The sequence below is a fragment of the Chlorocebus sabaeus genome, chromosome 20 (genome assembly GCF_047675955.1).
Source record: "Chlorocebus sabaeus isolate Y175 chromosome 20, mChlSab1.0.hap1, whole genome shotgun sequence".
NCBI classification, from domain to species: Eukaryota; Metazoa; Chordata; class Mammalia; order Primates; family Cercopithecidae; genus Chlorocebus; species Chlorocebus sabaeus.
The window spans coordinates 10,649,476-10,674,567 of NC_132923.1; the positions used below are offsets into that span (position 1 = coordinate 10,649,476).

Sequence of the window (25,092 nt, forward strand, 5' to 3'; positions counted from 1 at the left end):
CCAAGATGTGTGACCTTAGATAATTAGCTGTACATTCTGAAGTGGTTTTCTCATCTATAAAATGAAGACATTAATAGTAAGAGCATATCATTCCTCTGCTCAAAAATGTTTGAATGAATTCTCATTCTGCTCATGGTAAAAGCCAAAGTCCTTAAAAAGGCCTTCAAAAGGGATGCATGGACTGGACCCTATACCCTGTACTTCACTGATCTCGTGTCCCATCCTCTCCCCTCACTCTGACCCCACACCAGTCCACTTGCACTTTGTCTGATGCTCAGGCACAGTCCCACTGCAGGCCCTTTGCTGTTGCTTCTTCTCTACCCACACTGTTCCCCCAGATGCCCACGTGGCTGACTTTGTCACTCAAATCTTTGCTCAAATGTGGCTCCTGTGAACCTTTCATTGGTGACCCCATTTAGCATTATACTCCATACCTACTTGCCCTCCCTGTCCCTCTTCCAACCTTATTTCTGTCCTTAGAGTTTATCCTCATCTAATACATTATACATTTTATGTATGCCTGTATTTTTCATTTTGTCCCATCAGAATGTGAACCCTATTGGGTGAGAACTTTCATTGCTTTTGTTCACTGCTCTGTCCACAGTGCCTTACTATACATAATACTTGGTGTACTCAAAACATATTTGTCGGTTGCGTGAATAATACATATTTTTTAATTCATTTTGTTTGTCACCTGCCTTCTTTTCTTAGAATAAGTTCAATGACGAAAAAGTTTTTGGCTGTTTTGTTCACAAGTATATTCTCAAATCTTAAAACTACACTTGATAGATAGTAGGCACTTAATAAATACCGTTAGAATAAACAGACCAAGCAAATGTTAATGTGAGATAAAGCAGGTGCCTAACATGAGTAAATGCTAACTGAATATTGGTTAGTTTTGCTGGTGTTGCTATTTCTTATCCCCCATCAACCATTTGTAGTCATTACAGTTGCATTTGGCTCTGAACAGCGACCAGAGCAGGGGAACAGGGTGAGGAACAGGGCTCTTTCTTCACTTCAGATGGCCTATGTCCCAGAAAGCCTGTGACCTGCCACACCAGCCCCTGACCTCCAAAACCACTGGTCTCCACCCTTTCTCCCATCCCAATACGTCATTCTGGGGACTAGTGAACCAGAATTTCAAAGAGTGATCTTGGAACTGTCACACCTGGCTGCTGTCTGTGAGAATACGGCAAGAATAACAGTTTTGTTTCCATTGCTCTCCTGAGCCAGCACAGCCATTTGGCAAGTCCTACGTCCTGCCCCAAATTCTTCCAGATCTCTGGGTAATCCCTGAGTACCACTTTTACTTATTCGGCCCCTCCAAGACTTTTCTAACAAATTCCCTGCATTAGATCTTTCTGTGTTTAAACTAGTTCGAATGTGGCTAGAATGGTCTTTGTTTTCATGACCAGACAATGACATCTTGAAGCATATACATTATATATAATAAATAGTTTATAGTATAATCTTCTTCGGGGATAAGGTGAGAGGCACTTAACAACCAAAGAGAAATAAATATGTAATTTCAATTGGTGGTAAGTGCAAGAACAACAGCAGGAAAAACAACAAACCAAGTTTATTTCAACAGCGGTCTGCAAAGGCCCAAGGGTGCACACTGACGCCCACCTCAGTCTGCACTTTCTCCCAGTGAAATCATTTGAACTTCCTGCATGACCACAAGGCTAAGACAGGTCTGCAACTTGTGACCTATCATTACCAATGTGTCTGCCTCAGAGAAAGTCCTAAGTCAGCAGAGCTCTGTAACAAGGGGCTCCTTACCTTTAGGACAGAGTGGAGAGAACAAGGGAAATAGTACTTCATTGAATTCCAATTCTGACTTTTGGATACTGTAAATAGGCTTCTCGAAAAAGGAAACCTGGCACTCAATAGAACTTTATTTAACCAGACTCTTGTATGTGCACAACACAATAAGAACAGCTACAAAAATTAGTACACTTTTCTACATGGTTCCCAAATGGATGTGATGCTATTCTGCTTTCTTAATGTTAATCTTTTAAACACACACACACACACACACACACACATACACACACACACACACACACAGAGAGAGAGAGAGAGAGAGAGAGACAGAGAGACAGAGAGAAAGAGAAAGGGAATATTGCTTTAGAAAATGTATGGAGCAGTAAGTACATTTTTTTAACTTAAGTAAATTAGATTTTTTCTGTCCAAACAACTTTAGTGACTTGGCTATTTCACTATTTTTTTTTTAAATTTAAGTTAGGCTTATCTTGGAATTCTAATCAATCCTTACTTACTGTTCTCACAAATATTGCAGATTTTAGATTTTCGTGAAAGTATGTGTACACAAATAAGTAATTCATTAAAGTTTAATTGGTTGATTTTTCTCTATTCCAGTAAAAGCAATACATCTATCTATCTAGGGAAAAGGATTGGGTAAAAGTGAAGAAAAGTGGAATAAAAACCACCATCAAACTGGGACTTGAAAATTACTTGAAAGTAAATTTATTGTTGCAAAGCATGTCAGACAATTTTTCAACAATCTGAGAAATACAGATATTGACATAAAGCTAAAATAATGCAAATTCAAGGCCTGAAGTTGATGTGAAGCAAACCTGCATGTTTATTCAATTGATGGGGCTGCAAAAAGGAAAGGCAAGAGAGTGGAGGAGGTAAAACACCAGACTGCAATGGGTCCTTCGCCCACTAATTCATTCAGTGCTGCTCCTGGTCCAGGCCAGCAGTAGCCCCCTCTGGAGCAGCAGCCAGAACCCCCAGACTGCTGGCTGCTGCCACTGCCACAGCAATCGGAGCTCTGGGGTCTGTGGCAGTGGGGCCTGCGGTGTCTGTGGTGGCTCAGGCAGCAGCCACCTCCCCCAGAGTTGCAGCAGCCCCCAGAGCTGGAGCCACAGCAAGAAGGGATTGGAGGTGGGCATAGGGATGCACACTTCTGGGGGCATTTGAGGGGACACTTGGGGATAGGACACTTGGGAGGGAGCTGGCACTGCTGCTGGTTCTGCTGGCAGGACATCTTGGTGGGATTTCAATAAACCTGAATGACAAAATAGAAACATATACAGAAACTTAATATCAAGAGTCATTACGTTTTTTCTATTTTAAAATCCTCCCCCAAGGTGATGAAGAGGAATATCTAAAATAAGGACATGTATAGAAACCTCTCTGAGACAGAAAGTAATCTTCATTACTTTTGTATCCCTAGAGCTTTCAATAATTCTTAGTATTTGTTAGGCAGTTTATAGGTGACTTCTGAACTAATAAAGCCAGCAAAATTTGAATGCCATCTCAAAGACATGTTAAATACATTGCAATTCTACCCACATGAATCTATCTAGAAATGGAATTTAGAAATTGGTAGAAAATCTGTTTAATAAATAATAATAAATTTGAGAACTGCACAGTTACAGAAAAGCTTCCTTCAGAGCAATGGGCTTAGCGCCAGCAGGCCAACCATTGGTAGGGCTGCAGCAATCCTAGGTCATTCATCATCTCCCTGTCTGATCACAGGGATAATCCTTCCCAGGTTGGTTCCTGCTTTGTTCAGAGTCAACTACTACTTCTGGCCTTCTGGCCTTGTCCACCATTTCTTCCTCCTCCTCCACGCTTCACTCTTCCCCTTCCAGAATTACTCTCCATCTCCATCTTCATCCCGCTAGCGACCCCCTCTGGATTCCTATAGAAACACTCATCCTGGGCTGAGACGCAGCCGCAGATGCGTCCCTTAGGAAGCAGAGCATATGAGGAGCCAGCAGCAGGAACACACTTTATATGGATCCTGGGACTGGGCCGATGAGCCATTCTAAGGGCAGGAGCAGGATGTGGTTGTTGCACATGTGCAGGGTCATGCCTGACATTCTCCTGCGTCCTGGTTTCACTTCCTCCTGAGCTGGATGATGAGCTTCCCAGGTAGCCTCTTCGGCACTAGTGGGAGAGAGGGTGACTTTATGAGACTTTTTGTAAATCAGACCCTTTTCCCAGGCTAAAGTCTCAAGGTGTGGCAAGCAGAGGGGTTTAAGGCTATGGGTACTTACCTTTCAAGCCTCCCTCCTGAACACGCTTTACTCAGTCCCTCAAGAAGAACTTTGGCACCAAAGGCTCCAAGACTGCCCGAGATTTAGCCCCTAACATATTCCGGCCAAATTTCAGCCAGAGGCTGTGGACCTTTCCCAGGTCAGTCAATCCTGAGAGGCTCGTCTGGTACCTTAGGCCTCCTTACTCTTTTAGAGAGTATCCCCTATGCTTTTAGACCAGGTCAAGTCCCCAGTCCTAACTGTGGAGAGAGATGCCCCTTGGTCAGTCACTCTTCTCTTTAGAATTTCTCTTCTAAGAACACTTCAGCCTGGAATTCAAAGACTATCATATTTGTCTACTTCTATTTGGGTTACCAAGGAACGTGTCACTATCAAGGGGCCTTTTGAGTAGGAGTTTCTGAGTTTTTCTGTGGTGTGTTGTGTATGTGATTCTGCCACATTTAAGTAGCTCATGAGCACAGGTCAGAGACTTGAGACTTCTACCAGTTCAGAAACTTTTTGTGAAGGTAGCTGTCAACCACACACACACACACACACACACACAGAGAGAGAGAGAGAGAGAGAGAGAGAGAGAGAGAGAGAGACATGTTGCATTTATTGCAACTATTGTTTTAAAAAAAGGACTGATTTTTTTTTCCTCAACATACAAGAAGATCATTACGAGGAAGGTATTTTTCCTATCATAGAAAAAAATTCTTCCCTTTTACCCATCAAAACACTCTAAACCAACAAGAAAAAGAAATTTGGTGTGTGTTGCTCTAATTCTCAAAAGGTTTATATAGGATGCAACTCTTCATGCAACCCATTAAGATTGGTTTATTTCTCCTTACGTATATCATATATGATATATGTAGATACACATATAATCACGATGTACTTCTGGAAATACGTACTATGTAAAATAAATGCCTAACAATGACAAAGTTAGCTGATATGAATGAACATGAAGACATTGATCATGATGACAAGGAAGATGAGTAAATCTCCAGCCTATATTTCCTCTCTGTAAAGACAGAAATTACTTACTTTTATAGTAACTTCTGCTATTACTAACTCAGAAAATGAGCATTAGACAGCAGGAATGGAATTGTTGTGGAGGGCAGATTTTCCGGCAAGTATTTTTGTAAGAATGTCCTCCCATTTTCCATCTCTCTCTCCCAGTCCAGTGCCCCATGTTGATGGTGTTTATGGCAAGCGAATCATCGCTACAGAGGGCTATTGTAACAAGCAGCGACCTACTACATTTGAGCTCTTAATCTGGGACCAGCACTGCCTCAATTATGTGAGAAATACAGATGAATTAACCTTGTTCCTGTCCTCAGGACCTCACAGTAGAACTGGAGAAAGAAACAGAAACACCTAAGAAGTTAGATGGTGATGCTGAACCTCAACACAGAAGAAACATGGTGTGATTAAAGGAAAATTTCAGGGTTGACACCAGTGGTCTTAGTCGGCAGTCATAAAACAAAAAGATGCCAGGACTCAACTGTAGACTAATTAATTCAGAATTTCTGGGAATAGGGCCCCAGCACTGGTGTTTTTTAAAAGGTCCCAGTTGAATGTGTTGTGCAAACAGAGATGAAAACTATTGGTGTAGCCCTACTCTGTCCAATACAGTAGCCAATAATCACATGAGACAATAAAGCCCTTGAAATACAACTTGTCTGAATTGAGATGTGCCATAGCATAATGCTGAGTTTGAAGACATAAAATTGCTTCAAATGTAAAATATCTCACTAATATTTTAGACTGATTACATGCTGAAATGCAAAATTATGGATATACTAGTCTAAATAAAATATAGTATTAAAATTAATTTTACCTAAATGACCTATGAATCAAAGATGAAGTCATAAGAAAAACTAGAAAATAGTTTTATTTGAATAAAAATGAAAACACAGACCATCAAAGCTTGTGGGATGCAGCTAAAGCAGTGCTTCCATCGCACTTAGAACAAAATCCATATCCTTACTGTGGTGTACAAGGCCCCGTCCAATCCTACTTCCATACTTGGACATTATTGCCTAACTCACTTTATCTCAACCACTAGGCTCTGGCAGCTCTGCTCCACTTGCTAATCTTCTAATATACCAAGCATACTTGTTACTCACAGCCTTTACACTTGTTCTTCCAGCTACCTGGAAGAATTCTCTTCATCTAAATGGTAAATTGGTCCACTCTCTCATTTCTCTGAGCCCTCTGCTTAAATGCCATGTCTCAACCCACCTTGACTATAATAGAAAACAAAACATAAACACCATTATTCTCCATCTCTACTCTGTTTATTTACTTCATACCTGTCAACATGTTACAATTTATCTATTTGTAGTCTTTCTTTGAAATAGAATGAAGGCTCCATGAAAACTGAGATTTAATCAGTTTTGGTCATTGCTCCACTCTCTTAATATGTTAATATAAAGAAATATATTTTCTAATGATAAACAAATCTTACATTCCTAGATTAATCAGTAATTGGACAAAATATATTCTTTTTTTCATACTGCTGATCTAATTACTTAGCATTTAGTTTGTGACTTTCATATATTTGTTTATAATTAATGTTAGTTTATCATTCTTTTGAGAAATTTGAGTTTAGGTGTGGTATAAATGTTGTATCTTCCAATCATTTATATGACTTGCAAGATTTTGTAAAGATAATTGATATGGTTTGGATATTTGTCCCCTCCCAATCTCATGTTGAAATGTGACTCCAAATGTTGGAAGTTGGGACTGGTGGAAGGTGATGAGTTATGGGGTCAGATCCCTCATGAATGGTGTTCTGCACAAGGTAATGAGTGGTAATGAGATCTGGTTCATGGGATATCTATTTTTTTAAAGAGTATGACAACCCCCACGCACTTTTCTCCCCTTTCTCATCATGTGGTATGCCAGCTTCCTCTTTGCCTTCCACCATGAGTGGGAGCTTTCTGAAGCTTCACCAGGAGCAGATGCCAGCACCATGCTTCTTGTGCAGCCTGCAAAACCATGAGCCAAATAAACCTTTTTTCTCTATAAATTACCCAGCCTCAGGTATTCCTTTATATCAATGCGGAACAAGCTAACACAATAATAATTATTTGTTCCTTGAGTTAGTATTAAAACTCTCTTTTTAATTCCTCTTAGTTTGATAATTACTGAGGCATAGTTTTTTAATTCTCTGTTTTAATACAAAATGGAAATCAATAAAGAAAGAAAACAAAAAAATCTCTAAACATATGGAAATTAAACAGTATACTCCTAGTGTAGGAGTTAAAGAGGAAATCTCAAAGAAAATTCTTAAAAATACTTAGAAATGAACAAAAATGAATACACAATATATAAATATGGGATTATTTATGGACTGAATGTGTCCCTCACAAAAAAAAGAATCATATATTGAAATTCTAGTCCCCAATATGATATTATTAAGAGAGGGACCTTTGGGATGTGACTAGATTATGAGGGTGGAGCCCTCATGAATGGGATTAGTGCCCTTATAAGAAGAAGTAGGAGAGAATTTTTCCCTGGCCATGTGAATATACAATGAGAAGGTGGACATCTGCAAGCCAGAAAGAGTGCCCTCACCAGACACTGGATCTGCTATCACTTTGATTATGAACTTCCCAGCCCTCAGCACTGTAAGAAATAAATGTTTGTTGTTTAAGCCGCCCAGTCTATGATCCTTTGCTATTGTAACCAAAACTAACTAAGACAGAGAAACAGCCAAAGCAGTGTTAAGAGGAAAATTTTTAGCCCTAAGTGTTCACTAGAAACAAATAAATTCCACAAAAGAGTAATCTAAGTCTCTGGCTCAAGATACAAGACAAAGAGCAAAATACACCTGAAAGAGATAGAAGAAAAAGTAAAGAAGAAACAAAAATCAACCTAATTTAAACTAGAAAATAATATAAGAAATTATTGCAATAAGGCTCATTAACCAAAAATAAAATTTATAAACCTCTAGCAAGATTCACAAAAATAAAAAGAGAGAAGACAAAAATCACCAATACCAGGAATAAAAAGTTTAGTATCACTACAGATCCTGCAGCCATTAAAAAGATAAGGGAATGCTACAAACACTTCTCTGCTCATGAATGTGACAGCTTTAAAAAAATGAGCCAATTTCTCTAAAACCACAAACTACTAAGACTAAGCTAAGATGAAATAAGTGATCTAGATAGTCCCAGAACCATTCAAGAAATTGAATTTATTGCTTAGAAGCTCTGGAAAAAAATGTGTAAGCCCAGATGGATTCCCTGGGGAATTCTACCAAACATGTTAAACAAAAATAACATTTGTTTTCCACACTTTCTTTCAGAAATTTCCACAATTTCTTTCAGAAAATAGAAGTAGGCAGAATATTCTCAACTCATTTAATGAGGCCCATCATCTCTCTGATATTATAATCAGATAAATACAGTACGAAAATAAAGAAAACTACAATACGCCTTGTAAACTTAGACACTAAAATCGTCAACAAAATACCAGCAAATCTCGTCTAACAATATGTAAAAATAATTATACATAATGATCAACTGGGATTATTTCAGGTATGCAAAGCAGGATCAGCATTTGAAAATTTATGAAACCCATTATATCAACAAGCTAAAACAGAAAAATCACACAATCATATCAATTGGTGCAGTTAAACACTTGACAAAATTCAGTACCAATTCATAATACAATCTCTTAGCAAGTTAAAAATAGAGGGGAATTAGCTCCAATCGATAAAGACCATCTACAAAAATTTTACAGCTAACATCATACTTAATTGTGAAAACCTGAATTCTTTCTCCCATGTTTGAAAAAGAAGGCAAAAATGTCAGGTGCTCACTATCTCCATTTGCTGATGGCATATCTCAAGAAATCTAAGAAAAACCAAAAACTCTAGAACTAATAAATGAGTTAAAAAATGTTGCAAGGTACAAAGTCAACACAAGAAAACAAAGCATATTTCCACGGGTTAACAGTGAACATGCCAAAAGTCTAATACCATTTATAATCCTTCCAAAAAAAATGCTTACTGAGCAAAATATGGACAGAATTGGTATACTGAAAATCAGAAAACAATGATGAAAGAAATCGGAGAAGACCTAAATAAATGGAAAAATACACTGTGCTCAAGGATTGGAAGACAACAATAAAGATGTCAATTTTCCCCAAACTGAGCTAAAGGTTTAATACAATTCCCAACAAAATCTCAGCAAAGTTTTTTTTTTTTTTTCCCAAATTAAACTTGTTTAAACATTTATATTAAAAGTCATAGGCCCTAAAGTAGATCAAATGGCCTTGCTAAATAAGAATAATTCTACCCAATATTAAGTCTACAGTAACTAAGATAGTACGGTACTGGTGTAGGGACACACACAGAGATCAATGGAATGGAATAGAGAACTCATAAATAGACCTACACAAATATGTTCAACTCATCTTTGACAAAAGTGCAAAAGAAATTAAATAGAAGAATATCTTTTTCAACAAACAGTATTGGAGCAATTGGACATCAACAGGTAAAAAGAAATTTTGAGCTAAACCCTACACTTTATACAAATGAACTCAAGTGGAAATGTAATGTCATTAAATAACTAAAGTAATCACTGAGTGGCAAAAGATATTTGCATTACGCATAACTAATAAAAGTCTGGTACCCAAAATGCAGAAATAAAATGCCTACCCATCTTTACAAATAGAAACACATAATAGAAATATGAGAAAGGGCTTGAAAATAAATCTAACAAAAGGGGAGGTTCAAATGGCCAATGAAAGATGCTCAACTTCATAAGTAATCTAGAAAATGCAAATTAAAGAGACGATAATAGATAATGACACTCACCCGATTAGCAAAATTAAAATGGTGTGCCAGTACCAGTAATGATGAGGAGGCAGAGCAGCAGAAATTATCATACAATACTGATCAGGATAAATATTAATGCAATCCCTCTGGAAAACATTTTGTTGTTATTCAGATAGATGAAAATATGTCTATCCAGTAATTGTACTTCTGGAGAAAAATAAAAACTTCCCAGATATGTCCCAGAAGACATATATATATAAGAATTTTCATAAGAGAATTAGAATTATTTGTCAAAAAGTAGATGCAAACTAAATGATCATCATCAGTAGAATAGACAAATATGTTTTGGTGTAATTGTAAAGTGTAATATACTATTCAATAATGAAAATGAATAAGGTACAGATCAACATACAGTAGGGTTTACCTTCTCAACTGGACATTGGACAAAGAGAAAAAAATTATATAAAACTGCGACTCCTTGTTTATAAAGCTTAAAAACTCAACTGGGAAGCATACATCGATGGTAAAACTACAATGAAAATTAAAAATTGTGACATGCTTACCTTTGGTGGGGGTGGAGAAGCAACTTGTGATTGGGGGACATGGGGCAACTCTGGAGTTCTAGCAGTCTTCTCTTTCTTATCCTCATTGTGGTTGGTATTATTTGTGTTTCTTTTTAAATTACATAAATATATTTTATTTATTCTTTTGTATGTAGATTATATCTCACAATAAAAATGAATATACTAACAAATTAGGAAGTAAAACAGCAAGCAAATAAAATCTTAGCAGAAAGTCTTGAAGACTATGTGTATAATTTAAGAACATGAAAAAAAAAAAAAAAACCTCTTATAGCAAACAATATTACTATAAGCCAATATGGCTCATTAAAATATAAGGAGGAAGGGGAGAAGTACGCTGGCTAATTTTATGGAGACTTGATTGGGCCATAAGGTGCCCAGACATTTGGTCAAACATTACTCGGGCTGTTTCTGTGAGGCTGTTTTTGGATGAAATTAACATTTGAATTTGTAGACCGATTAAAGTAGATTACTCTTCCCTATGTGAGTGGGCTTCATTCAATCAACTGATGACCAGAGTAGAACAATAGGCCTGAGTAAGAGGAGATTTCTTCTGCCTGACTGCTTTGTGCTGGGATATGGATCTTATTGTGCTGGGATAGTGCTCAGATTGCAATTTCCACCATCAGCTCTCCTGGTTCTCAGGCCTTCAGACTCAGACTAGAACTATCCCCTCTTCTAGGTTTCCAGTTTTCCAAAGACAGATCTTGAGATTTCTCAGCCTTCATAATCATAAATCCATTTCCAATTCTTATCATAAATTTGTATCTCTACCTGTATCTGTAACTATATCTATATTTCTATCCAGACCTATATGTCCTACTGGTTCTGTTTCTTTGGAGAATACTGACTAATGCAGAGGGAAAATACTTAAGATAGACCAGAAAAAAAAAAAAAAAAAAAGGAGTATGCTGAAAAATAAGGCAGAGTATATGAATAGGTAGTTCGCAGAGAAACAAAAAAGAAAAAGTGTGGGCAATACATATGTGAACATAGACTCAGAATTAGTACTATGAGAATTTCAAATTAAACTAACAATGACATATAATTACCTATAGGAGTTGCAATATTTACAAAAAGGAGCAAAGAAAAGAAGCCTCAAGCATGATAGGGAGGGACTAGAGTGGAAGAACACAGGTGGAGATGTTAATTGGTACCCATTGGTGTCATGCAGAAGAAGGGATAGGATGCTTTATAAGCCCATTTTCAGCAGGGCCTTGCTCTGAACTGAGCCCATCATCTCACCACACGCACCTCCCAGCCTGCTGATAGACTACTATTTTTAATTCCCCTGGTGGTGCCCTCACTCTTCCTCACACTTCCTCCCCAAGGCACAGAGCGTCAGTCATCCAGACAAGCTGCTTCTCTGTCCTAAAATTCTTTTAATACGAGTGCTGAGCTGAGACCAGAACCTAAGGAGGGCCAGACCCAGGCTGGGCTACATGCAGCTTATTTTACAGCTACATAAGAGTGGTTTTTCTTTTTTTGTTTATTTTGGTTTATGTTTTGTTTCATATATATTTTTTGAGACTGATATTGCTCATAATTCTCCTTCACACCCTCCAGGCCTGATCCTTTGCAGTGAGGCAGATATAGCAATAAAGGTGGGACATGGCCCAGAGCCCGGTTCCATACTGTGTCTCACTTAGCCATGGATTGAGTCACAGGGACTGAGCAGGCCCATACTGAGGTGTTCCTTCAGCCTTACATTGCTTAAGTATTTATTTAACCGTTGTTTCGTGGAGAGGCTGGAACATGAAAGAAAGCAAGAACTGGACAGACTCCTCCTCCCGGAGAGTAGTTGAGTGACAATGAGTTGTCATTTAAACTTGCCCCTAAGGGTTCTGATTCTCATGCCAAGCATTTTAAATCTGATGTAAAGAATTCTGTTAAATAGACCTTTTTGCTCGGAGTGCAAAAGTTTTTTCTAACTTTGTCATCATGGCATGAAGAGAACATGAAAATAAGTTACATTCGGCATGGTAAGTTAAACTGAGCAAGCAGCACATGGCCAGCAGCGCTCAGCCCTGGGGCTGTCAGTCCCTCCAGGCCCCTGCCTGGGCTGAGAGGGTCCACATCTTGCAGTCTCCGAGTGCACACACACAGTCCCATTGAGAAGCCCTACTGTGAGGCTGCTTTTTCAGGATTGCCCCTCTGGAGACTGCTTCCGGCATACCTCTTTCTCACGCCCCACTCTTACCAAAGCATCCTTAAAAGTGTACGGCTGGGGCACTGGACTTTAAGGGATTTGAAAAGAATAAAAGAATTGACAGTGGCCAGGATACTTCACGAACAGGCAGAAGAGCTTTATTGTTGTATGAGGTAAGGTGGGAAGGTAAGATCAGGATCCAGGATGGGCTCTTGGGCCATGACAACAGACAAAACACTTCACAAGGTGTGTCAGCCCAAGGGAAGGAGAAAAAGGGGCAGGAGAAGCATCATTCTGGGACAGGTCCTGGCTGCAAGTTTCTCCATAAGGGTTTCTCTGTGATGTTTGAGGTCTGATCAGCAGCAGCCCCCAGAGCTGTGGCAGCAGCTAGAGCCCCCAGAGCGTTCACACTCACAGGAGTCTGGGCTCTGGTGCCGGAGCCGGTGGAAGAGACGGGGCCTGTGGTGGCTCAGACAGCAACTGCCACCCCCAGAGCTCCAGCAGCCCCCAGAGCTGGAGCCACAGCAGGAAGAGACTGGAGGTGGGCATGGGGCTGGGCACTGGGGTGGGCACTTTGGAGGACACTTGGGTGGGCATTTTGGGGGGCACTTGGGAGGGGGCTGGCACTGCTGCTGGTTTTGCTGGCAGGACATCTCAGTGCGACTTTTTCAACCTGAAAGTTGAAATAATCAAACCCTTTAGCTGTGAAAAGGCAAGGATGGCAATTTTATCTCTTTTGAAACTAAATCATATGGTGACGGTGAATAATATTCAGTGTGTGTATATGTATACACATACACACATATATATCAACAAGTGAAAGAAAACAACTTAAATCTTTCCTGCTGAATGAAGATATATACTTGAAAATCAAATGCAATAAGAAGCTTCTTATTCTGTCTTTTAGTAGATAGGCAGTATCTTCAAATCTTCATGACCTTGAATAGAGTATTCACACCCAACAAAGTATCCATTTTTGAAATATAAGAATAAGCCCTTGATGAAACCGTCAGAGACACATTTCTCATAGCCCAAGGCAAGATTTCCAGAAACTCAAGTCAGACTGTCTCTCTTTTCTGCACATAATAGCACAGAATCAAAGACATAACTCTCTGAAGGCTTCGTTCATCCTCCCATTCCCCTGTGCCCTCTGGTCTCCCAGGTTGCCACTCACCGTGGTCACACACAGCACAGACACGTCCCAGGGGAGTCAGAGTAGATGAGGTGCTGGAGCTGAGTATGTCTTTTATAGGCTCAGGCTTGGCTCTGGGAAGAGCAGGAGGTGGCTCTTGCACAACCAGGCACGTGCTGGGTCATTCCTGACATTCTTCTGCCTTCTTGTCCCTACAATCCAAGGAAGCACTGGGAGCTCCCAAGACCTCCCTCCGGGACGAGGGTCTAAAGGAGCTTTAACCAGTCACAGCCTCCTCCAGGCCGGGTACCCGTGGAGCTGCCAGAAGATTCTTAAGGAACTCATGCCTGGACAAAGGCTCAAAGAGTGGCTTCTAAGAACACCAGAGATCCTTGCCATAGCTTCTCTGTGGAAGTGTGCTATTCCAGTTTCTTCCCATCCCTGAGTATAGTTTTCCAAGCCTGCTTCCACAGCTAAACAGGTTTCTTTGTGGCATTGAGTCAGAGACCATTTCCTTCATGGAATACACTCCTCCCCTTCTGCTCAGACCCTCATTCCTGACCCCATGTCCCTGTGTAGCCCACAGAACCCTGCTAACAGGATTAATAAGTGATTCAAGATGGTTTCCTAAGATTTGGGGGTGATGATCATTGTGACTAAACTTCTTCACTTAGAAATTAAAATGTCTACTGTGTAACAAGGCAGTTTTAAAAATAAGGCAAAAGTTTCTTGAATTGGACTCAGAAGAGCTCTGTGTTTATGAGCCCAGGCACCTCAAAGACTTTATTTAGACAATCTAAATGCTCAACTATAAAACAGACCTATTAGCACCTTCCTCTCTGAATTGTTGGTTCCATCAAGTGAGGCTTTAGCACATGATAAGGCACAAGGAAGACACTTAAACAATGTCAATGTTTAAAAGAACAGGGGCAGGGTGTGAGACAGAAAAATGGACAATATTCAGTTCCTGTCTTTGAAATTTTTATTTAAAAATATAGGTAGGCTAGTGAAGACTCTCTTAAGAATGTACAGTGTACATTCAGGATTTTGAGAAGTCTAATTATTTCTTGTCAAGAGGGTGATGGGAATCAAATGATTTATTTAATCTTGGTGAATGATAGGAGAGTAAGGAATCTGATACCATTTTGGATAAGATACATTCATCCATTAATCAATTTATTTCATCCATCCATCAAACATTTGCTGACAACCTACTATATGGCATAAGTTAGAATACAGCTTTTGAAAAAGATAGTCCCTTCTTTCATATACCCTTGGTCTAGAAGGTAGGAGTATATGATCTTTGCATTTCGGTCATACTAAGAGATGCCCCATCTCCAATAGTTTTATTTTCTAGTCTCAGATGTAGTTCCCTACCCTTGAGGGTGTTCAGGTCAAGAGTAAAAAATGTTGATATCCAAACATAACAGTTAATCAAAAAGATACTATTTTGTCAGCTACGAGGTATTCAGTGATCATCTATCCAAACACTTTGGTTTATAGAGGCGAATACCGTGTGTGTTGTGTGACCTCTAGGAATTGAAAATCAGTGGACATTCTGAAGACCTCTGTGAAATTTATGTGCATACAAAATGAGTCTATTTTCCAAGGAGATTGTTGGGACACTGGATCACCTGATAATGCCTGAGGGAATGTTATGCCAGGTTCCTCATTCTCCTTGACAAAGATGGTAGTAACCATGAAGGAAGAGAATGGGATGGGCTGGGCCTTTATGAATGTGTGTGTATGTGTGTGTAGGCAGCATGGGCATGAGAGTGCATTTGCAAGGCCAGGAACAAGCACAGCAGTGTGGCCAAGGGTTGGAGAGAAGACCACAAAGCTGCTATGTGCCTCATTCACAGGAAGCCAGTCTCAGGAGACAAAATGTCCTTCCATATTTTTTATAATAAAATATGATCAGCCACTGTTAGAGATCAGGCTTACAGCCTTTGACACCAGTAAGAATTCTAGGTAATCTTGGCTTTATGTCCACAGTCATTAAGTCACCAGAGCATGAGCTCAGGATCAGGTCTTATCCCTTGTTTCTTTTCCTGGGGAGTCTAGCAGTTGACTGTAGACTATTGATTAGATGGATGAATGGATGAATTAAATGTTATTAGAAGAATTACCTGGGAGTTATTTAAAATACTTCCTTTAAGCCACCTCCACCTCCCCTTTGCCTAGAAAGTCACTGACCTGCAGTTTGGTCCTGCCAAATGTCTTCTAAGAGGCAAATATTTTTGCTGTGACCTCAAACTAACTCTGTCACAAAACCTACTGATCTCCAAAACATGCTCTCTCTTTGTGGTACTTCCTCTCTTATTCACCAGTCATGGGACGTTACCAATGTCACTCACCCCTCTCCTTCAGCTTCTGCAAGTGGTAGGTTGATTATTGTATAGTTTCTTCTTGTAAAATGCATCTCTTAGCTCATTTCAACCTCTCCTTCCCACTGAAAACAGATAACCCCAGTCCTAAGCCACCAGCTCATAGAGAAGACCTGGAGGTGAGATGGGGGACAATAGTTTCCTAAGAAAGGATGGCTACATAGTGACCTGGGTCCCTGCAACTATTGCCCAGTGGTAAGATTCCTGCTGAAGCCATTTATAACTTTTGGGCAGAAGAAGCTGGTGGGGTATCCTGGAATCTCCCATGATTTTTCAAAGGGACAGAAGAGGAGACAAGAATATCAAGAATATCTAGACATGTACATTTAATGTGTAAGAATCACACCCTGCTCCTCCCGGAGCCAGAATGAACCCTACAACCTGCTCCAGGACCCTCTATATGAGGCATCCTTGGCCCTGGTCCTGGTCCGTTATCTGTTTTTACTTCTCAGGTACCGGTCCTCTTCTTGGTCCATCATTATTGTGAGTTTATCCAGAGAAGCCAAGGAAGGGGCCCTAATCAGGAGTGGGGCAGACAAATAGAGAGCCCCTTTGGGAGACTGGATCTTCAGAAAGGACAGAAGGACATGGAGGGAGAGAAGGGCATGAGGAATAGAGGCTCATTTGTACAGTGTGGGAACTAGCCCAGAAACATTAGTATGTCAGAGAAGGAAATTAGGGAATACCTGCTTTAAGTCTAGCTTGCTGAGAAGAACTTACTATAAGCTGTGTGAATTTCACACAGTAAATAGTGCAGGCCTTCCCAGTTTAACTGTAGAGAACTGCTTGAGATCACAGACTCTGTAGCTAAATTGCCTAGATTTGGATTCTAAGAACCAGCTGTGGAACCTTAAAAATGTTCCCAAAATTGTCTGTGACTCTGTTTTCTCATCTATGAAGTGTGTAAAATAACTGTAACTACCTAATAGCAATATTGTATGAATTAAAGAGTGCATACCTTCTAACAAGTAAAAAAGTTTAGAATTACATACTTCTGCAATTACTGTACATAGTTCTGAATTAGGTGTGAAGATGGAGCAATCCAACCAGCATGGGGGCTGACTAGAACTGAAATCTCACCTAGCAAGGCCAAAGAGCAACCATGAAAGAGTAACATGGGGAATGTCTTTCTTAATATTAATGGTTTTGTCAGTTACTTACAAGCAGAGGGAGAATTGTTTAGAAAAAGAAAAGTATCCTTAATCTAGGTTTACACACGTGTTCTACTGCTGAATTCACTTTCAGCTGAACTGTCATTGAGATATCCTGCCAACTGAGCCAGCAACAGTAAGAGTACCTCCCAGGAGCTAGCCAATATGCTCATCCCTCAGTCTCCTGAGTTCTTTTCAGCATTGGGGGTAGTGCTGGTCCTGCTCTGGGAGCAGCTGCTTCTGGAGTTAGCACAGGCAACACACAGTCAGCTGACCTTGGTTTCAGAGCTGCTGCGGCAGCAGCGACAGAGCCTGGGGAGTCAGAGAGAGAGCAGCGCCGCAGCTCTCGGATACTGCTGTGGATCTTAGAGGGTCCGAGTTGAGATAACCACACACAAGAATCCACCCTGGCCCCAAACTCCTTTTCTATTCTCCCCTCTTTCTGGGCTGACCCTTTGGGGACACAAGAGGGTAACCAGGTAGACTTTTCACTCCATTTAGAGGTGAAAATTCTCTCTGGGGATTCTGGCCCCAGTGACAATCCATCCACCTTTTCCTTTTCACAATGTGTTCTGGTTACTGTTGACTCTCTTCACCTGGGTTATGTTTCTAATAGCCCAACTCAGAGTTAATCATCTGCCATCTTCCCCCTCTAGATATCTTTGAAAGAGATGAAGCCATAACACCAAATATGGTTTCTGATTGCACAGCACACTTCTTCTCGGAGCCTCACCCTCTTCCTGCCCTTAAGAGATGATCCAGACCCCTGATCCTTGGCCCACCTCTGGGTGATGGGTTGATTAGAGGTGGGGAGACAGCAGAAGTAACTTGGAGCCTTCTCCAGGCATCCATAAGCCAGGTCTTGTGCCTGTCTTTGGGGAGCTCCCCACAGCACTCCAGACCTCAGCTTCAGGCAGTGAATTCCCCTGCCTAATCAACTTTCCACACAGGCTTGCCTCAGTGCATACAGCAGAGCCCATAAAGATGGAACTGTGGGCAGGACGTTCCTGAATGTTGTGTTAAGAGGTAAGTGAAGTGTACCCAAAGAGTCTGTGTCACTGTTTCCAGAAACCCAGAAATCCAGATGTCTTTTCTCAGCAGGTCAAATTATATCAAGAACTACTTGATTGGATGTGTGCCCAATATATATGCTCCCTTCATTCTTAACTCACATCTTCAAATTCTGTCCAGAACCAAACCATGTCTAGATATTAAAATTTACACTTCTTCATCCTCCTTGTACATACAAGCAGCCAGGGAGATTTAGGAAGTCATTGGGGCTTTAGGAAAGGGCACATAAGAGGCTTTACAGCGGTCAGGGCCTTTTACCTACCCTTTCTCCTTCTTCCGAGCTGAAGCACAGCCTTGCAGATCAGAACTGTATCAGGCACCTCAAGATCACCAACTGCCTCCCAGGAAACAACCACTAAAAATGAAATAATGAGACAGAGGTGTATCCATCTCTGAAGACTCCGTGGAACCACTGCAACAGCCATGGACTACCGACTTCTGACTTCATCATGTATGAGTGGAAATAGACTCCCTTCTTTTTTAAATCGCTGTCATTTTGAGTTCCTGTGATAGCAGAAGAAAATAACTTCTAACACACATGCACACATGCCAAACACAAGGTAAGATGCAATGAAAAGCAAATAGTTATACTGGAAATTATCCTGTGTATGGAAGGTTAGTTAGAGAAAGGATTATGCTCACTACGAAAGGAGCACATGGAGGCCCGGATAGTAGGCCCACTGGGGATTGCTCCCACTTAAGGCAGAGGTCCCTGAAAGCAGACTCAGTGCCCACCTCTCTGCAGGCCAGCCTTCACCTATCCCAGGCAACCTTAGGTCCCCTGCTTTGTGTTCCATTTTATACTGTTTGGATTTTTTTGTTTGTTTTGTTTGCCAACATGTAAACACTAAAGACAAGGGAAAACTTCTTAACCAACTCAAAAAACCCTGAAGCTATAAAAGCAAAGAAAGTCATGTTTGAGTATATAAAAACTAAAAATGTTTCCATAGCAAAAGTTATTACAAACAGAGTCAATTAAATCTGATGCATTAAATATTTTAATAAAGGCAGATCAAGGTTCATATCCGTGATATATCAGAGCTCTTGAAAATTGAAAAGAAAATGTGAAATCATATTATGAAAGTTGTAGAAATGGCCAATGTGCATGTTTTTAGCAGAACAAAATTACTACTGGTCAGGGACTTGAAATTTCAGTTAATAATGAGACTAGCTGAGCAGAAGCTCTTTAGTTTAATTAGATCCCATTTGTCAATTTGGGCTTTTGTTACAATTGTTTTTGCTGTTTTAGTCATGAAGTCTTTGCTGACGCCTATGTCCTGAATGGTATTGCCTAGGTTTTCTTCTAGGGTTTTTATACTTTCGGGTTTTACGTTTAAGTCTTTAATGTCCCTCTTGAGTTAATTTTTGTATAAGGTGTAAGGAAGGGGTCGAGTTTCTGTTTTCCGCATATGGTTAGCCAGTTTTACCAGCACCATTTATTAAATAGGGAATCCTTTCCCCATTGCTTTTTTTTTTTTTTTTTGTCAGGTTTGTCGAAGATCAGATGGTCGTAGAGGTGTGGCATTATTTCTGAGGCCTCTGTTTTGTTCCATTGCTCTACGTATCTGTTTAGGTATCAGTACCATGCTGTTTTGGTTACTGTAGCCCTGTAGTACCATTTGAAGTCAGGTAGTGTGATGCCTCCAGCTTTGTTCCTTTTGCTTAGGGTTCTCTTGGCTATACGGGCTCTTTTTTGGTTCCATATGAAATTTAAAGTAGTTTTTTTGTAGTTCTGTGAAAAAAGTCAATGGTAGCTTGATGGGAAGAGCATTGAATCTATAAATTACTCTGGGCAGTATGGCCATTTTCAAGATATTGATTCTTCCTATCCATGAGCGTGGAATGTTTTCCATTTGTTTGTGTCCTCTCTTGTTTCCTTGAGCAGTGGTTTGTAGTTCTCCTTGAAGAATTCCTTCACCTCCCTTGTAAGTTATATTCCTAGGTATTTTATTTTCTTTGTAGCAATTGCGAATGGGAGTTCACTCATGGTTTGGCTCTCTGCTTGTCTATTATTGGTGTATAAGAATGCTTGTGATTTTTGCACATTGATTTTGTATCTTGAGACTTTGCTGAAGTTGTTTATCAGCTTAAAGAGTTTTTGGGCTGAGACGATAGGGTTTTCTGAATATACAGTCATGTCATCTGCAAAGAGATTCGATTTGATGTCCTCTCTTCCTATTTGAATACCCTTTATTTCCTTATCTTGCCTGATTGTTCTGGCCAGAACTTCCGATACTATGTTGAATAGGAGTGGTGAGAGAGGGCACCCTTGTCTTGTGCCGATTTTCAAAGGGAATGCTTCCAACTTTTGCCCATTCAGTATGATATTGGCTATGGGATTGTCATAAATTGCTCTTATTATTTTGAAATATGTTCCATCAATACCTAGCTTATTGAGAGTTTTTATCATGAAGGGGCATTGAATTTTATCAAAGGCCTTTTCTGCATCTATTGAGATAATCATGTGATTTTTGTCATTGGTTCTGTTTATGTGATGGATTATGTTTATTGATTTCTGTATGTTGAACCAGCCTTGCATCCTAGGGATGAAGCTGACTTAAACGTGGTGGATAAGCTTTTTGATGTGCTGCTGGAATCAGTTTGCCAGTATTTTATTGAGGATTTTTGCATTGATGTTCATCAGTAATATTGGCCTGAAATTTTCTATTTTTGTCATGTCTCTGCCAGATTTTAAAATCAGGATGATGCTGGCCTCATAAAATGAGTTAGGGAAGATTCCCTCTTTTTCTATCGTTTGGAATAGTTTCAGAAGGAATGCTATCATCTCCTCTTTGTACCTCTGGTAGAATTTGACTGTAAATCTGTCTGGTCCTGGGTTTTTTTGGTTGGTAGTCTATTAATTATTGCCTCAATTTCAGAACTTGTTATCGATCTATTCAGGGATTCGACTTCTTCCTAGTTTAGTATTGGGAGAGTTTCTGTGTCCAGGAATTTATCCATTTCTTCTAGATTTTCTAGTTTATTTGCATAGAGGTGTTGCATAGTATTCTTTGATGGTAGTTTGTATTTCTGTGTTATCAGTGGTGATATACGCTCTATCACTTTTTATTGTGTCTATTTGACTCTTCTCTCACTTCTTCTTTATTAGTCTGGCTAGTGGCCTATGTATTTTGTTAATCTTTTCAAAAAATAATGTCATCAGAGTGAATAGGCAACCTACAGAATGGGAGAAAATTTTTGCAATCTATCCATCTGACAAAGGTCTAATGTTCAGAATCTACAAGGAACTTAAACAAATTTTCAAGAAAAACGCAAACAATCCCATCAAAAAGTGGGCAAAGGGTATGAACAGACACTTCTCAAAAGAAAACATTTATGCGGTCAACAAACATATAAAAAAAAAAACTCATCATCACTGGTCATTAGAGAAATGCAAATCAAAACCACAATGAGATACCATCTCAGGCTAGTTAGAATGGTGATCATTAAAAAGTCTGGAAACAACTGATGCTCGAGAGGATGCAGAGAAATAGGAGTGCTTTTACACCATTGGTGGGACTGTAAATTAGTTCACCCATTATGGAAGACAGTGTGGCGATTCCTCCAGTATATAGAACCAGAAATACTATTTGACCCAGCAATCCCATTAATGGGTATATAACCAAAGGATTATAAATCATTCTACTAGAAAGACACATGCACATGTAGGTTTATAGCACCACTGTTTACAATAGCAAAGACTTGGAACCAACCCAAATGCCCATCAATGATAGAGTGGATAAAGAAAATGTGGCACATATACACCATGGAATACTATGCAGCCATGAAAAGAATGAGTTTATGTCCTTTACAGGGACATGGACGAAGCTGGAAACCATCATCCTCAGCAAACTAACACAGGTACAGAAAACCAAACACCACATGTTCTCACTAATAAGTGGGAGCTGAACAATGAGAACACATAGACATAGGGCAGGGAATATCACACATTGGGGCATACTGGGGTTAGAGGTAAGAGGAGGGAGAGCATTAGGAAAAATACATAATGCATGCAGAGCTTAAAACCTAGATGATGGGTTCATAGGCACAGCAAACCACCATGGCACATATACACCTATGTAACAAACCTGTACATTCAACACATGTATCCCAGAACTTAAAGTAAAATAAAAAAAAAAAAGAATGAGACTGGCAAAAATAATAAAGAGCATGAAATCAAATAAAGTGACTCAGTGCAAAGGGTAATTTAAAATGCAGAGAATATGGAATCTCAGACTGGTTAAAGAGCTAGGTGTTTTTCTTAGCAGCAGTAAGGGTGAGGAGGCAACTGAACATTTTAATAACAGACTCCATCTCTGTCAGATTCTCTGTTCTCTGAATCAATTATCTTCATGTGGACACCTGTCAGCCTGAACCCAAGAAGCACTAGTCCTTATTTCCCCTGCTGTTTCCCTGTTTCCCTCCCCTTCTCCTATTAATACTAAAGATCCCCCAACCATCCTGGCACTTCTCTCCCCTCACATCTGAGGGTGGCTGGACAAAGAAGATAAACATTGAAGGAGGAAAGGTCTAATCTTCCCTACAGCATCTTGTACCATTTATTCACTGTATTTTCAAAGTGGAACCTCCATGTTTTTTGTAATAAAAATCTCCGTCACTCATCACTCAGCTGCCCAGCACATGGGCCAAGTGGCAGGACAGCATCCTGGGACTCAGATCTAACACTGAGAGGAACTGAAGCCAGGTGTCCAAGGCAGCAAGTCAAAGGGCTGATTTTAACCAGTCACTCTCCCTGAAAAGGAGTTCAGTGACTATGGGCTGTACTTTGCAGAATGAAGAGTCTCAACATTCATTTCAAGCATTTTATTCAACTATTGATTCTAACAGCAGGGAAGTTTTGCTTCATAGAGATGTGTTCTTCTCCATGGAGAAGAAGAATTCTACAGAGGTTCCCAACCTTCCCAATGTCTGGAATACACAGAAAATTAGAACATGTGTCTGGTTTAATGGACAGAAAGGCAAAGCTGCCATAGCCAGAGGTGACCCTCTTGGAGCTCCATCCACCCTGCATTTGGGGGAATTAGTTCCTCGGAGCAGCTTTTCATGTATCACCTACTCAGGTCCTGTCCTTGACCCATGAAGAGAATTTCTCTGAGGCACTGACCTTTGGAGGACATTTGAAATCTCAGAAGAGAAGAGAATGACCAAGACAATTTGTGAGTCAGAAATCAGAGCTTTATTATAGCATGAGGTAAAGAAGGAAAAGAAGATCTGCAATTGAGGTGCTCCATCAAGTGCAAAGTTCTTCCAGGGAAGCCCCATGAGTCTTGGTGGCCCCTGTCCACCCATGAATGGAATGAGAGGAAATGGAAAGAGTTAAGCATCAGGTTGTAGCAGGTTCTTGAACATTCTGTCCAAAGAGTTCTTCTTAGCCCAGGTCAGCAGCAGCCGCCAGAGCTATGGCAGCAGCCAGAGCCCCCAGAAGGTTCACTCTCACAGCAATCTGGGCTCTGGTGCCGACGCCGGTGGAAGAGACGGGGCCTGTGGTGGCTCAGGCAGCAGCCACCACTCCCAGAGCTGCAGCAACCCCCAGAGCTGGGACCACAGCAGCCCCCAGAGCTGGGACCACAGCACGAAGAGACTGCAGGGGAACATGGAGCTGGGTACTGGGGTGGGCATTTGGGGGGACACTTAGGTGGACATTTTGGGGTACACTTGGGAGGGGGCTGGCACTGCTGCTGGTTTTGCTGGCAAGACATCCTGGCAGAGTTTAGTCAGCCTAAAAGATAATAATGAAACTCTTTAAATATTTAAAACCAATGATCATATTATACCTCTTCTGAAATCAATGCATGGGTGGGAGAAGAATATTTAAATCATACAGTCATATCAGTAATCTGAAAGAAACAACTTGAATCTTTCCTCCAAATGAAAGCACATACATTTAAAAATCCACAGAATGAGCTCCTTATTCTTCCTTTCAGGGGAAGCTGGGATTTCTCTATCCTCACAAGCCTGAGTAGAGTATTCACAGCTCCCTGAAGTACCTATTTCCTTAATACAAGCCCTACGGACCAGCTGGGTGTTGCAGGACACACCAGGGTGTCCTCTGGAAAAAGATTTCGCGATGAAACCTCCAGATAAAAGGGCCTGTCTTGAAGTATTAGCCAGTTTCCATGGTGGAGATATGCCCAACACGGCAGTTTTGAAGTTACCCATGTGAAGTCACTGAACAAGAATTGGAAAAGATGTGCACAGTTAGCTTTCCCCACCTAAATGAGCTCCAGTAGGCCTCAGAGCCTCAATAGATTTGAGGCAGACTGGATCCTATTCCTGCTCAGCATGGCAGAACACAAGCACACAACTCTCTGTCTCCAGCCTACCTCCATCCTCCCCATCCCTCTGCCCTGCTCATACCTCTCTGGTATCCCAGGTTGCCACTCACCCTGGTCACATGCAGGAGCACAGACACGTCCCTGGGGAGTCAGAGCAGATGAGATGCTGAAGCTGGATGTGTCTTTTATAGGGCCCAGGCTTGGCTCTGAGAAGAGCAGGAGGTGGCTCTTGCACAACCAGGCACGTGCTGGGTCATTCCTGACATTCTTCTGCCTCCTTGTCCCTGCAATCCAAAGAGGCCTCAGGAGCTTCCAGGACTCCTCTCTGGGGCTGGGGTCTGGGGAGGCTTTAGCCAGTCAGAGCCTCCACCAGGCGGCAGCCCTAAAGAGTTAACTTAGGGTACACAAGGGACCCATGCCTGGATGAGATCCTGTTCCCTGCATCTTTTGTATTCGTGTCCTCTGAAGAAACATCAGTTCTGAGCCACAACATTCCCTGACCTTGTAAAAACATTCCA

General features: G+C 40.7%; 3 protein-coding genes across 3 annotated transcripts; all 3 read right to left on the reverse strand.

The window, feature by feature from the left end:
• Nucleotides 1-2,608: 2,608 nt before the first annotated feature.
• On the reverse strand, nucleotides 2,609-3,045 carry LCE4A (late cornified envelope 4A). Its single transcript, XM_073008187.1, has one exon. It carries the CDS (start codon nucleotides 3,014-3,016, stop codon nucleotides 2,609-2,611), a length of 408 nt encoding a protein of 135 aa, XP_072864288.1. The 5' UTR covers nucleotides 3,017-3,045.
• A 9,628-nt stretch (nucleotides 3,046-12,673) lies between these two features.
• LOC119624221 (late cornified envelope protein 2A-like) lies at nucleotides 12,674-13,758 on the reverse strand. Its single transcript, XM_073008106.1, has 2 exons — nucleotides 13,712-13,758; nucleotides 12,674-13,210 (listed from the first exon to the last, which is right to left on the reverse strand). Exon 2 carries the CDS (start codon nucleotides 13,188-13,190, stop codon nucleotides 12,894-12,896), a length of 297 nt encoding a protein of 98 aa, XP_072864207.1. The 5' UTR covers nucleotides 13,191-13,210; nucleotides 13,712-13,758; the 3' UTR covers nucleotides 12,674-12,893.
• A 9,662-nt stretch (nucleotides 13,759-23,420) lies between these two features.
• Nucleotides 23,421-24,718, reverse strand: LOC103223997 (late cornified envelope protein 2D-like). Its single transcript, XM_007977128.3, has 2 exons — nucleotides 24,685-24,718; nucleotides 23,421-24,018 (listed from the first exon to the last, which is right to left on the reverse strand). The coding sequence occupies exon 2, from the start codon at nucleotides 23,996-23,998 to the stop codon at nucleotides 23,678-23,680; it is 321 nt and encodes a 106-aa protein (XP_007975319.1). The 5' UTR covers nucleotides 23,999-24,018; nucleotides 24,685-24,718; the 3' UTR covers nucleotides 23,421-23,677.
• Nucleotides 24,719-25,092: the final 374 nt, after the last annotated feature.

Coding starts and splice junctions, on each gene's coding strand:
- LCE4A (XM_073008187.1), bottom strand. CDS start 3,016: ATGTCCTGCCAGCAGAACCAGCAGCAGTGCCAGCTCCCTCCCAAGTGT.
- LOC119624221 (XM_073008106.1), bottom strand. CDS start 13,190: ATGTCCTGCCAGCAAAACCAGCAGCAGTGCCAGCCCCCTCCCAAGTGC.
- LOC103223997 (XM_007977128.3), bottom strand. CDS start 23,998: ATGTCTTGCCAGCAAAACCAGCAGCAGTGCCAGCCCCCTCCCAAGTGT.